At 35.4% G+C, this 15,494-nt stretch overlaps 1 protein-coding gene across 4 annotated transcripts in view; it reads left to right on the top strand.

Annotated features, from left to right (window-relative positions):
- Positions 1 to 15,494, top strand: part of CNTN5 (contactin 5) — a 1,679,852-nt gene that overhangs the window by 721,075 nt on the left and 943,283 nt on the right. For all 4 annotated transcript variants that reach the window (XM_027563907.1, XM_027563903.1, XM_027563906.1 and 1 more), the window contains one exon: positions 13,815 to 13,939. In XM_027563907.1, the coding sequence (XP_027419708.1) occupies positions 13,885 to 13,939 (55 nt within the window). In that variant the 5' untranslated portion in view covers positions 13,815 to 13,884. The remainder of the gene's footprint in view (positions 1 to 13,814; positions 13,940 to 15,494) is intronic.

Here is a 15,494-nt window from a genome sequence, read left to right on the forward strand (position 1 = left end):
TTTTCTGGGCTCCAAAATCAATAGAGATGGTGACTGCAGCCATGAAATTAAAAGACGCTTACTCCTTGGAAGGAAAGTTATGACCAACCTAGATAGCATATTCAAAAGCAGAGACATTACTTTGCCAACAAAGGTTCGTCTAGTCAAGGCTATGGTTTTTCCTGTGGTCATGTATGGATGTGAGAGTTGGCTGTGAAGAAGGCTGAGCACCAAAGAATTGATGTGTTTGAACTGTGGTGTTGGAGAAGACTCTTGAGAGTCCCTTGGACTGCAAGGAGATCCAACCAGTCCATTCTGAAGGAGATCAGCCCTGGGATTTCTTTGGAAGGAATGATGCTAAAGCTGAAACTCCAGTACTTTGGCCACCTCATGTGAAGAGTTGATTCATTGGAAAAGACTCTGATGCTGGGAGGGATTGGGGGCAGGAGGAGAAAGGGATGACAGAGGATGAGATGGCTGGATGGCATCACTGACTCGATGGATGTGAGTCTGAGTGAACTCCGGGGATTGGTGATGGACAGGGAGGCCTGGCATGCTGTGATTCATGGGGTTGAAAGAGTCAGACATGACTGAGCGACTGAACTGAATTGAAATGAATTGAATGACAAGTTATCCTGTCCTTCTTCTTGTGTAGATGTTCAGTTCAGTTCATTCACTCAGTTGTGTCCGACTCTTAGTGACCCCATGAACCATGGTATATCAGGACTCCCTGTCCATCAACAACTCCCGGAGTTTACCCAAACTCATGTCCATTGAGTCGGTGATGCCATCCAGCCATCTCATCCTCTGTCGTCCCCTTCTCTAACTGCTCTCAATCTTTCCCAGCATCAGGGTTTTAGCAAATGAGTCAGCTCTTCGCATCATGTGGCCAAAGTATTGGAGTTTCAGCTTCAAAATCAGTCCTTCCAATGAACACCCAGGACTGATCTCCTTTAGGATGGACTGGATGGATCTCCTTGCAGTCCAAGGGACTCTCAAGAGTATTCTCCAACACCACAGTTCAAAAGCATCAATTCTTCAGCATTCAGCTTTCTTTAAGTCCAACTCTCACATCCACACATGACCACTGGAAAAACCATAGCCTTGACTAGACGGACCTTTGTTGGCAAAGTAATGTCTCTGCTTTTCAATATGCTATCTAGTTTGTTCATAACTTTCCTTCCAAGGAGTAAGGGTCTTTTAATTTCAGGGCTGCAGTCACCATCTGCAGTGATTTTGGAGCCCCCCAGAAAATAAAGTCTGACACTGTTTCCACTGTTTCTCAGTCTATTTGCCATGAAGTGATGGAACCAGATGCCATGATCTTAGTTTTCTGAATGTTGACCTTTAAGCCAAATTTTTCACTCTCTTCTTTCACTTTCATCAAGAGGCTCTTTAGTTCCTCTTCACTTTTTGCCATAAGGTGGTTTCATATGCATATCTGAGATTATTGATATTTCTGCTGATAATCTTGATTCCAGCTTGTGCTTCTTCCAGCCCACAGTTTCTCATGAGGTACTCTGCATATAAGTTAAAAAAGCAGGGTGACAATACACAGCCTTGACGTACTCCTTTTCCTATTTGGAACCAGTCTGTTGTTCCATGTCCAGTTCTAACTGTTGTTTCCTAATCTGCATACAGGTTTCTCAAGAGGAAGGTCAGGTGGTCTGGGATTCCCATCTCTTTCAGAATTTTCCAGTTTATTGTGATCCACACAGTCAAAGTCTTTGGCATAGTCAATAAAGCAGAAATAGATGTTTTTCTGGAACTCTCTTGCTTTTTCCATGATCCAGCAGATTTTGGCAATTTGATCTCTGGTTCCTGTACCTTTTCTAAAAGCAGCTTGAACATCAGGAAGTTCATGGTTCACGTATTGCTGAAGCCTGGCTTGGAGAATTTTGAGCATTACTTTACTAGCATGTGAGATGAGTACAGTTGTGCAGTAGTGTGAACATTCTTTGGCATTGCCTTTCTTTGGGATTGGAATGAAACCGACCTTTTCCAGTCCTGTGGCCACTGCTGAGTTTTCAAAATTTGTTGGCATATTGGATGTAGTACTTTCACAGCCTCATCTTTTAGGATTTGAAATAGTTCAACTAGAATTCCGTCACCTCCAGTAGCTTGTTCATAGCCATGCTTCCTAATGCCCACTTGACTTCACATTCCAGGATGTCTGGCTCTAGGTGAGTGATCACACCATCGTGATTATCTGGGTTGTGAAGAACTTTTTTGTATGATTCTTCTGTGTTGTGTATTCACGCCACCTTTTCTTAATATCTTCTGCTTCTGTTAATTTCTTAATCTCTTCTTAATTCTTCTGCTTTGTTTGGTCCATACCATTTCTGTCCTTTATTGAGTTCATCTTGCATGAAATGTTCCCTTGGTATCTCTAATTTCTTGAAGAGATCTCTAGTCTTTCCCATTCTGTTGTTTTCCTCTATTTCTTTGCGTTGATCGCTGAGGAAGGCTTTCTTATCTCTCCTTGCTATTCTTTGGAACTCTGCATGCAGATGTTTGTATCTTGCCTTTTCTCCTTGGCTTTTCACTTCTCTTCTTTTCACAGCTATTCGCAAGTCCTCCTTAGACTGCCATTTTCCTTTATTGCATGTCTTTTTCTTAGGGATGGTCTTGATCCCTGTCTCCTGTACAATGTCAAGAACCTCTGTCCATAGTTCATCAGGCACTCTATCTAGTGCCTGAAGAACTATGATCTAGTCCCTTGAATCTACTGCTCACTTCCACTGTATAATCACAAGGGATTTGATTTAGGTCATACCTGGATGGTCTAGTTGTTTTCCTCATTTTCTTCAGTTTAAGTCTGAATTTGGCAATAAGGAGTAGATGTTAGCCTTTCATATATCTTCTCTGGAAAAATGTTTCCTCAAACCCTGGGCTCATTTCATTTTTTAATTGCATTTTTTGTAATTGATTTATTAATACATGAGTTTTGAATATATTTTGGAATATCCAGACTATATATGAGAGGTTAATAAAACCTCTCATCAAACACATATTTATAATTTTTTCCCATTCTGTAAAGAAAAATGGGAAATATTTTCACTTTGTTGAAGGCTTCCTTTGCTGTACAGAGGTTTTTAGTTTGAAGTAGGCCAACTTGTCTGTTTTTCATTTTGTTGCTTATGTTTTAGGTGTCATATCCAAAAAGTCATTTCCAAGACACATGTAAGCCAAACTTTTCTTAAATTTTCTCTCACATCATATTTTTACACTCAATATTTTTTCAGGCACACTATACTAATGTGTTATTTAAAATCATGGACTCTATACTCAGACTCTCTATATATAAATCTCAAGTTTATGCTATAGCTGTTTTAATATTAGAAAATTTACTTAACCTTTTTATACCTCACATATATTGTCCTTAAAATGAGAATACTAGATTTATCTCATAGAGCTCTATGTATTGAATCAACTTCCAAAGTAAAGCACTTAGAATAGTTCCTGGAATATAGTAAATATTATATGAGTTAGCTTCTGTTATGTTCCTTTTATATATTTTGGAGCTTCCCTCTGCAATTATTTTTCCCTCTATCTGATGAATATCACTTTTTATTTTTCTTGGTAAAGATTTATTTTGAAAAATTCAGTTTCTCCTTCAGCTTTATTAAGATATAATTGACCTCGTAGATTTTTGTTGAGTAGAAAGAACTTTATTTAATTCATGTCCTTCAAGACAGTCTCACTGTTTAGAATTACAAATTGACCATTATTTCTTTTTTATTGAAATATAATCAACATACAATTTTATGTTAGTTTCAGGTGAACTACATAGTGATTTAACATTTACATGCATTACAAAATGAATACTTCAATGTCTTTCAACAACCTGTTCCCATACAGAGTTAGTAGTGTTATCAACAGTATTGCTTGTGCTGTATGTCTCAATCGTTTATTTATTGTACAACTGGAAGTGTGTACCTCTCAATCCCGTCTACCTGTCTCACTCACCTACCCCACCTCTGGCAACTGTTTTCTTTTTTTTTATTTTAATTGGAGATTAATTACTTTACAATATTATATTGGTTTTGTCACACATCATCTGTATCTATGAGTCGGTATCATTTTTTTTTGTTTTGCTTGTTTAGATTCCATATTTAAGTGGGGTTATATGGCATTTTTTTTCTCTGACTTCTTTCACTTAGCATGATATCCTCTAAATCCATCTGTGTTGCTGCAAATTACAAGAGTTCTGTTTTAACCAGTTATATACATATATATATATATATATATATATATATATATATCAGAGTTATATATTAAACTATATATAGTTCTGTTTTTGGATTTTTTTTTTTTTTTTTTGAGAACATTCTTAACCAAATCCTATGCCATTCAGTTCAAATCCTGGGTGTCACCTCCTCAGAAAGACCTTCTCAGACCACACATAACTTCTCAGTCATACTGTCTAAATTTACCAATATGTGTGTGTGTGTGTATGTTAAGCTACTTTGGTCGTGTCTAACTCTGCAACACTGTGGACTGTAGCCTGCCAGACTCCTTTCTTCCTAGGATTCTCCAGGCAAAAATGCTAGAGTAGATTGCCATGCCCTCCTCCAGGGGATCTTCCCAACCCAGGGATTGAACTTGTGTCTCTTACATCTCCAACATTGGCAGGCAGGTTTTTACCACTAGTGCCACCTGGGAATGGCACCCCACTCCAGTACTCTTGCCTGGAAAATCCCATGGATGGAGGAGCCTGGTAGACTGCAGTCTATGGGGTTGCTTAGAGTCGAGCACGACTGAGCAACTTCACTTTCACTTTTCACTTTCATGCATTAGAGAAGGAAATGGCAGCCCACTCCAGTGTTCTTGCCTGGAGAATCCCAGGGACGGCAGAGCCTGGTGAGCTGCCGTCTTTAGGGTCGCACAGAGTCAGACACGACTGAAGCAACTTAGCAGCAGCAGCAGCCACCTGAGAAATCTTGTATATATTTGTATATGTACACATACATATAAACATGTATAACATATGTATAAACATATGTATATGTTTAACATATGTATAAACATATGTAGACATATATATGGTCTCATGTTGCTTAAGTCACATCCAATTATTTGCAAACCCTATGGATTGTAGCCCACCAGGCTCCTCTGTTTACGAGACTCTCCAGGTAAGAACACTGAAATGGATTGCCATTTCCTCCTCCAGGGCATCTTCCCAAACCAGGGATGGAACTCATGTCTTTTATGTTCCTGCATTGGCAGGGAGGTTCTTTACCACAAGCACCACCTGGGAAGCCCTGCACACACACACATATACATATATATCACATGTTGTTTATCTATTCATCTATTTATCGGGACTTAGATTGTTTTCATATCTTTACTGTTGTTAACAATGCTTCAGTAATCATAGGGGGCACATATGTCTCTTCAAATTAGTGTTTTTATTTTCTTCAGATAAACATCCAGAAGTGGAATTCTGGATGTTATAGTAGTTCTGTTTTTAGTTTTTTGAGAAATGGCCATAATGTTTTCCACAGTGATTATATCAGCTTGCAGTCCCACCAACAGGGCACAAGCATTTCCTTTTTTTCCTTATCATTGCTTGCTATTTGTCATCTTTTTAATAATAGCCTAACTGACAGATTTGAAGTAATATATCATTGTGGTTTTGATTTAAATTTTCCTGATGATTAGCAATGTTGGATATATTTTCACATGCCTGTTGGTCACCTGTATACATGTTCTTTGGAAAAATGTCTAACTCAAAATGGATTAAATAGTTAAATGTAAAACCTGACATCGTAAATCTCCTAGAAGAAAACATAAGCAATATGATTTTTGACATTGATTTCAGCAATAGTTTTTGACCTGTCTCCTAAATCAAGGACCACAATGCAAAAATAAACAAATGGGACTGCATCAAACTAAAAAGCTTTTGCACAGTGAAGGAAACTCAACAAAATGGAAAAATTACCTGCTGAATGGGATAAGATATTTGCAAACAACATATCTATAAAAGTGTTAATATCCAAAATGTAGGGGTCTTCCCTGGTTGGTCAGCAGTAAAGAATCTGCCTGCAGTGCAGGAGACACAGGTTCCACACCTGGTATGGGAAGATCCCCTGGAGAAGGAAATGACAACCCACTCCAGTATTGGTGCCTGGGAAATCTTATGATCAGAGCAGCCTGACAGGTTACAGGTCTTGGGGTCACAAACGAGTCAGACACTACTGAGCAACTAAAGTACCACCACCATCCAAAATGTATAAATAACTCATTCAACTCAACACCATAAAAACAAACAAGCAAAACAACTGAATTTTTAAAAAATGGGCAGATGACCCAAGTATACATTTTTCCAATGAAGACATTCAGATTGACGGCTCCTTCTTACTGACACGGTATTCTAATGTTTTTTGGATTCCATTGCTGCTGTGGTTGACTCAACTGTTAGTCTGATTTTCCTACTTTTATTATGAAGGCTTCTTTTAATTGCTGGCTCTTTTTTTGTGTTGAGTGTTCAGCATTTTCACTATGATTTGTCTAGGTTTTAATTCTTTTTGCTTTTTTCCCCTACTCTTATAAACTTTAAAACTGATAAATTTCATCAGTTCTGGAAATTTTTAGCAAGTATCTGTTTATTCCCATATTGCTTCATCCTATTATTTTTCTCTTTCTGGAAATTTATTTAGGTATATAAAATATTCTTACAATATACTTCATTCTCTTTACCTTCTTATCTTATTTTTCCATTAATTTGCCTTTCCTGGCTACATTCTAAATAATTTCTTCATCTCTATTTCTTTTTTTTCTTCTCATAATGCTAATGCCTATATATTTAAAAACAGATCAAATACATTTAATTGATGATTTGTGTCAGAAAAGTCAAATGTCATTTCTTTGCAGGTCAGATTCTGATCTTTATTGCTTCATTTGATTCTCATTTATTGTGATTTGTTTGCCTGTACATGTTGTGAATATCGATTATTAATTTTTCACCAAGAATTTTGTTTTCCTTTCCATTCAATCTCATGGTTTAAGACTGATTTTTTTCCTTTACTATTCCTAGATAGAGTATCCCTCTGGAGTGATATTTCTCATTCACCTTCACTATAATCTTGAGGGCTTCCCTGGTGGCTCAGACAGTAAAGAATCTGTCTGCAATGCAGAAGACCTGGCTTTGATCACTGCATTGGGAAGATCCCCTGGAGAAGAGAATGACTACACACTTCAGTACTCTTTGCCTAGAGAATTCCACAGACAAAATCCTAGATACAAGGAGTTTCCTATTTGAAGACCCATCTTATGTGGGCCCTAAGCTTTGAGTTTGGTCCCATTCTCCCAGAGAAGTTGTGAACCTCAACCTAATGTTCAGTGAAATTTGATGAATAGTCTCACAGTGAAAATTAGCTTCATTTTTCAACTTGCTATTTTTAGTTAGTTTTGATCTTTAATAAGTTATTCCTTTTAAACTAGCTCATTTGAAGCACTTAAAATATTTTATAATCTATTTTACATTATTTTTTAAAGGTTGTGGCTCAGATGGTAAAGATTTGCCTGCAATGTGGGAGACGTGGGTTCGATCCCTGGGTTAGTAAGATTCCCCTGGAGAAGAGAAAGGCTACCCACTCCAGTATTCTTGCCTGGAGAACTCCATGGACAGAGGAGCCTGGCTGGTTGCAGTCCATGGGGTTGCAGAGTCGGACACGACTGAGCAACTAACACCTCACTACTTCCAAAATTACTGAAGGGAAATCTTCTGTTTTGATCCTAACTTAAGACTTGTCAGAATTTTCATGGAAGCTGGGGTCAGACTCAATTAACCACAGTTCCATCTCCATCCTTTCCTTACACCAATCACCAGGCAACAGGAATTACAAAGTATTTCTGACACCAAATTCCTAGTGTGATTGCCATTTATTTTTTTTTCTGGTCCCTGTCTCCATTAAGTATACTATGTCGTATTAATTACTGTTGAGTCATATCTTTCTCTACCCTTGTGTTTTAAATAAAAATAAAATTAAAAGTTGGCTTGAAGTCTCAGAAGACTAGTGCTGACCCTTCTTAAAACTTTGCTGTACACTTTTCCACAAGCAGATCAACAGATCTCTAGAATCTGTTGGGATCAAACGAAATTCTTAAATGAGAAAAATAGACCAGAATTGTGATTAGCTACATACTACAGAAAACCATTAAAATATAATACCACCAATATATGTAAACACTATGAGCTCAGTCTTCCATCTACAACCCCTACCACTTTGTCCAGGATACAAAATGTAATTTATAATTCTTGTGATTCACAATGTCATAATTCACTCTGATTATTTTTGAAGTGAGAATTCTGTGTATCCATCTCCTGACTTTGCTGCTTGGTCCTCAAGAGATACATGATAGCAAACATAACAAGACCAACACACATTCTTTTTATTTTTTTCTTGCTAGGTCTTCTGCTGCATTTTATTCTCTATTGTTTCGTGCAGGTGCCCTGGGCTAGAAAAATTCAAGGACATCTAGAATACAACTTCCCATAAAGTTTTGTTTTTTTTTCATGATTCTTCTCTATGAGTCCCTGGCCTTACTCAACTGTTAAAGGTTATCTTCCAGCAAAAGTGCCAGTAGCTTCAGCCTTAGCAAGAATCATTGTTGAGGTGGAGAACAAGTTACACAGAAAAAAAAAGAGAGTTGATCATCTTACTCTTTTCACTAAAATTTACACCCAGCCTGTCAAATGCTAGTTGGAACAGAACCTTACTCAATTTCTGTTGTTCTAACTTGCTAAGTAACTAAAAACTTTTATTGTCCCTTTAAATGCAAATAATTTGTAGCTCTTTAGAAGCTGATGGTTAAGTAAACACACCCCTAGTTTATTCACTGCCACTATGTAAGTTGTATACTTAGAAAGGTTCATTTTGTTATCTGTTTGTAGAGGTTGTAGATGTTGATCTAATCAGATAATTCAAAGAAACATATGCAAATCAATGACATATGAGTGAACCAAGAGTGAGAGCATTCAAAAAAAAAAAAAAAAAAGGATAAAACACAAAACAAAACAAAAGCCAATAGTCTTGGAAAAACAATAAAATGAGTGACCTAGGACATACTATAAAATAGGTGTGTGTGAGATAACTGTATAAAATGAAACCTCAAGGATGATATCATTAGACAACTTCACATATCCTATACCACTCTAAAGAAATTTAAAAATTATATATAATGCATTACAGAGAAGACTTCTTTGAAAAGGACTTATATAATGTTCAGATAAAATAAATAATTTTTTCACCAGAATATTGAAAAACAGAAAAAAAAAAAAATCTCATTCCTATATAATAAGATAGGCCAAAGGATATAGGGCTAAATAGTTAAATGACAAAATTTAATGTGTGTGTGTAAGATTTTAAATGATATTTTTACTAACTTAATACCATCCCAATTGTGTTAGATAAGAGGGTTTCTTGAGACTTTTGTAGAAATAACTGGGGAATTCTGTAAAAGATGATGTAGCTTGAGAGTCAACCGCAGTTCTGACTTTTACTACTTGTATGATCTTGGGCAAGTTATCTTGATCAATAGGTACTGTCAAGTTAATTAATAGAGGCTGTGTAGGTCAAGTCCATGATATGATACCTCATACATAGGGTTTCATACATGGTAGCTGTTGTCAGTATTATGGAAATTTAGGGAATAATAATTTTTCTACTTGTATAAGCTTGTGCCAAATTATTTACTCAGTAGAGGTTCCAGTTTATTCAATAATTATTATTCAAAACTGTAACTGAGTATCTACTAAAACCAACCAGATTCTCTTCTAGATGCTGGGTTTACAAAGATGAATGAGGAAAAAAAAGTCTTGCTTTCATTGATATCACTTTCCGGTAGGAGAAAAAGATAATTAAAAAGTAAATAAATAAATACAATAACTTTAAGCATTAATGATTGGTAAGAAGGAAAATAAAGTAGGGGCGATGTAAAGAAAGCCAGTGACAGGGCTGACAGGAAGCAAGGGGTGGCTATTTTAAGGGGATCAAGAAAGACCTGAGAACCAGAGTCTTCACTGACTTAAAGCTCTACAGTCTGGAAAGAACTGATGGTGGAGGTGTCCAGGCAAAAGAAACTATGAGGACAAGGCATAAATGAGGAGCAGCAAGGAAGTCAGCCTGGTAGGAATCTAGGATGCCGAAAGGTGAAATCAGAAAGTTAGGCAGAGGCCAACTTGGATTTGACCTTGAATGCTATATGAGGAATTTGGATTTTATTTTAAGAATAAACCACTGAAACAGGGGAATTATGTAGCTTGATTTATGTTTGAAAATATAATTCTGACTGCTGTGTGAATAACCAGTCAGAGGTCAAACTGAAGGAAACCTTTGCTGTAAAGGAGAGAGATTGGTAGACATTGATAGAAATCTCTCTCTCAATATCTTCCTCTGTTTATGCACACTCACATACACAGGCCATTAACTAGGCAATTTCCTATATGTGTCTGTAAGAAGAAAAGCTAGCTTGCCTTCACATGGCAGCATACTGTCACTTGATTTATTTTTATATAACATATGTTTAGCAATCCTATTTCAGATTCCAATTAAAGTGTGATGTTTTTAAATACTTGCCTATGCATTTAACTGCACAATGCATGTATGATTTATGATTTATGACCTAATACTAACACAATGATCTACTTATTTTTACTTCACCTGCAAATATTTACATTAAATTAGGGAAAGATGCAAAAGAACATGTCATTTCATACATTTTATTTTAACATCACAAGTGAAAATAGGTATGTATAATAAACATTGAAATAACCTATTTAAAAAAGTTTCTTTTAAAGAAAATATCCAAATACTCATATGTAACTTATTATTTATGACTCTTCAATCTTGATAAATAACAATTTAATGTACAACTGTCAGTTTCCATTAAGGTATTTCTAAAATATATATCCTAATATGCTTTAGTAACATTTATTAACTAATTATAATTTAACTTGTCATGTAGTAGGCCCTTAATGTATGTCTGCTTATTTATGTTATTTTATTACCTTGATACAAGTATTTTATTAAAGACATGGTATAAATGTGTTTTCCAGAGAAGCATATACAAACTTATTTCAGATTATTTCATTTATTTTTTATTTTACTTCAGAGACAGAGTGAGAAGAAAGCAAGCAAGCAAAAAGAGACTGTCAGTTAGGCATCTTAAAAAAGAACAGCTTTTGAAGAACTATTATTTTTTTGCATTTAAGCCCTAAAGACCAAGCACTGATGTTTGAAAATTAATACACACACATAGCCACACACACAAACACAGGATATTTTTCTCTTTGAAGAAATTCTAACATAAAATATATTATTTTAGTTATAAAATTCACTATTCTTATTTGAGAACTTAAAAATGTGCCTGGAACATAAGGATTTTTCTATAATGCCATGTTGAAAATGAAAACTGAACCTAAGTGTCATCTATCAGAACTGCCTTCCATGAACCCTTACAACAATAACCTCTATCCTCTGCCCTCTTACTGTCCCTTCACTCTGTTGATTTTCTCAGTGTCAATCACTGTCTGATACTGATTTATTCATCCGTGTGTTCATTTCTGTCCCGTGCAAAAGTAAGACATGTGTCTAAGCTCAATATCTTCTTGAATTTGTGTTGTACACTTCTGCACTATTCCCAGCTCCTGCTGTCCTTACCAATGTATTTCTCTTTTGATGGCTCTGCATCTATGCTACACTCGCATAGCCCTGCTTATTGGCCTCATTTTGTTGTTCAGTTGCTAAGTCATGTTCAATGCTTTGCAACTCCAATGACTGCAGTGCACCAGGCTTCTCTGTCCATGGGATTCTCCAGGCAAGAATACTGGAGTGTGTTGTGATTTCCTTCTCCAGGGAATCTTCCTGACCCAGGGATCAAACCTGCATTAGCTGGTAGATTCTTCAGCACTGAGACACCAGGGAAGCCTTTATTTGCCTCATAGCCCATGGTTAACTTCTGTGTATGTGTGGGGGTGGTGTGTGACCATGTATGCATGCATGTGTATTTTCCCTTTGATGTTTGCAGTGTACAGCATATAAATGCTCTGAAAATATTTGCATTTTGATGAGGAATAAGACATCAGAGTGAAAGTTGCTCAGTCGCGTCTGACTCTTTGCAACCCCATGGACAATACAGTCCACGGAATTCTTCAGGCCAGAATACAGGAGTGGGTTATCTTTTCCTTCTCCAGAGGATCTTCCCAACCCAGGGATCAAACCCAGGTCTTCTGCATTGCAGGCAGATTCTTTACCAGCTCAGCCACAAGGGAAGCCCTAAGACATCAGAAGAGGTTGTAGATAAAGAAGGAAAATACCCTTTTGCAAGATGTGGACTAAGCTCATCAAAATAAGTTAAGCAAAACTGTATTAATATCTCAGAACTCTCACAATTTGATAAATACCTATTTTGTCATGGATTAATAATTCACTAATTTAAATATGCAGTTTCATAAATCATAATTGTTATTCCAACAACTTTAAGTCTCTATTATGTGTGAAGTGCTGACTTTCTTCTTTGCCTTCTGGTGAAAAGCAGGGTATAAATAACGAAAATATTTTAAACTGTAAAAATTAGTGATAAGGTCGTTTTGTGCTTCAAACTGTATTTATTCCTGATATTTACTTGAAAAAAAATGATGAAAAGTATCTTTTTGAAGAGGGTGTCTATGAAACAAGTCTTATAACTCATTAACTTTTTTCTCCATTAGTGATCCCTCACCTTGTGATTAAAGTAGATTTTGAAGGCTTAGATTTTAAAATGTAAATAAGATGAAACTAACATTTCAGTAGAAGACTCACTAATGAGATTTCCCTTTTTGGGTCTGTCTATATTGAATTGACCTAACTAGAGGAAAAATGCTTTTCTATATTTTTAAGTTGTTTCCTGAATGAAAGAGATGACCTGAAATTCTAAGTCTATTGGGAAGAACCAGTTGCAAAGAAGCAGTTGTTATTTAAAATCAACACACTGCACAATTATTTATCAATTTAGTTGCTTTTACCCAAGGACACTGATAACTGACACCTGAAAACTCAGACATTGCTTGTCTATTACAAGAGTTTCTAGTGCACATTTTCAAGTTTTTGAGTATTAAGTTTTATGCTGGAATTTTGTAGTTTCATCTTATTGTGTGTTTCAGGACAGATAAAGGAAATATTAATGTGCTATACTAGTTATTGTTATAAAAATGGCATTGGACAGAAAGTGTTAAATATTCATGAAAATCCCTATTTCCCTTCGGTTCTGGCTAGCAAAGGATGCTGAGAAAATAACTCACAAAAAGAGGGAACTATAGTACAGTACAGATAATCACAGGAGTTATAAACAAAGGCAGTTGACATTAATAATTAAATGAAAAAAATTCCCTGTGGAGGTTTAGATGAGCTACAGACACAATATGTAAAATCACTTGCTTAACTGATCATTAGTTATGTTCTAGAGTAGAGGAGTATATATTAATGTAACTGGTTCTTCTACCCTATTTTTCTACTCCAGTAATTTGTCTAACATAATAAATATAGCTATTATACATTCCCTGTGAGAAAAAATTATCCCCATTAGAACTTGATGTTTTTATTATCTGTGAGGGAGTATTCAATATAAATAAATGTGATAGGGAAGGTTTATCACTTTTCCAAAGTTTTTGTGTTGTGCATTCATTTTAATGGAAATTTTATTATTATTGTCAATATACAAGTATATATTAATCTGACCTTGGCACTGAAAGTTATTTATCACTCTATTATGAGTTTTTGGTTTCTATTTGTTGGTCTTTTTGTATGTTTACTTTCTTTTCTGTTTTTGAAAAGTATTATCTGTCTCAACAGGGCATTTTTTAATGAAGAAACATCAGAGCCGCTAAACACACTGGGACACAGGGAATCCTAGTCACCAAGGATGGCTTCCTCTTGGAAACTTATTGTGTTTCTGTCAGTCACTGGGTGTCTTTCAGGTAAAAAAGCCTGCCTTATGTATCAAATAAAAATATAAAGGTCTTCATTAAATACAGCCTTGGGTGTTCATTTAAACTTATATCATGATTCACCCTTTACAACAAAAGAAGATAAAGCAACCCTTAAACTTCTGTTAGCACTGCACATATAATAAGGTACGTAGAAAAATGTCATATAAATGTTAGTAAAATGAGTATCCATCCCATCTTATTGACTTTAATTTACAATCTAAACCATCATTATAAAATATGGGTAGAGACAATTGTGAAAACATGAGAAATAAGTGAATGGTTTCAGACATTCAAAGTTTAAGTGAACACCCTGGTCCATTATGATTATAGTTATTTACAAAAGATATGGAATCCTTAAATACTATCCTATCAGGTTTTTTCTGTGCAGAATTATCTTTTCTGATGATCTGGTCTCCCTTTCCCCTTGTCAATACCATTCTCCTCTTGAACTGATAAAGTAACTGAGAGAAATGGGGGTGGATTTAGAAGATGAAATAAAACATACTCAGCTAAAGATTGAATTTCAAATAAATAGCAAATAATTACTTTAGTTTAGTATGTTCCATGCAATATGTTATTTTATCCAAAATTGTAATTTTGACTGGTATCCAATGTTTTTATTAATAAATAATAAAATGATGATGCCAGATGGAGGAAGACTGACAGATTGTAATATAACTCCAAAGTTTTATTTTCATGCACTGACCCAACTTATCCCCCTGCAATAAACTGTCACTTCAAAGAAGGTATTTTATCTTAGTCATGGAAAGACAAAATCTGTCAGCCTGAGGTGGTGTCCCTGATGGCCTGATGACTAGATTTGCAGCTCATAAGGGAATCTAGGTACTGTTCTTTCCAGTGAAATGAGGCTGAGCTTGGAGGTAAGTTGCTATTCAAATACTATAAATGAAGACAAAAATGTCAAAAACAAAGGCCATTTCTAATTATTACATGAGATTTGATCTTTAATCATCTGCATTTAATATGAAGCATATATATATATATTAGTTATATTTAAAACATGAATTCATCTGATGTTTGAATAAAACTGATTAGATACTTGAAATGATACCTTATCAAAGATAATTATTTTCAAAACCTTTCTTTCACCTTCACCTTCTTATTTAAACAAATTATTCTAGAAGTACAGTCCTTATTAATCCTCTTGTTACTTGGCAATATTTATGTTCAGTATTTATTATTCTTTTATTATTATTCTTTACTTTTTTTTCCTGGTTATCTGTTTGAGTATCATATTACAGGACCTGTTTTGCATGGTACCTTGATTATTATTACAGATAATGTAGGTTATCAAGGTCATAAGCATATTTTATGTTGATGATGTTATTTGAACCAAGAAAACTGATTTAAAAAATAAGACCCAGATTGTGTTTTCTCTTTGTTCTTTTTATTCATTTTTTAATGCATGGAGTATCTTTTCTGTGTTTAAGTAGGAAATATAGAACTCTTACACAACCTTAGATTTAAAAACTGTCTATTGGAGCAATGAAAATTTGACAGCTTTCATAGGGATATACAACTT

Source organism: Bos indicus x Bos taurus, chromosome 15 (genome assembly GCF_003369695.1).
Source record: "Bos indicus x Bos taurus breed Angus x Brahman F1 hybrid chromosome 15, Bos_hybrid_MaternalHap_v2.0, whole genome shotgun sequence".
In the NCBI taxonomy this organism is placed as follows: domain Eukaryota; kingdom Metazoa; phylum Chordata; class Mammalia; order Artiodactyla; family Bovidae; genus Bos; species Bos indicus x Bos taurus.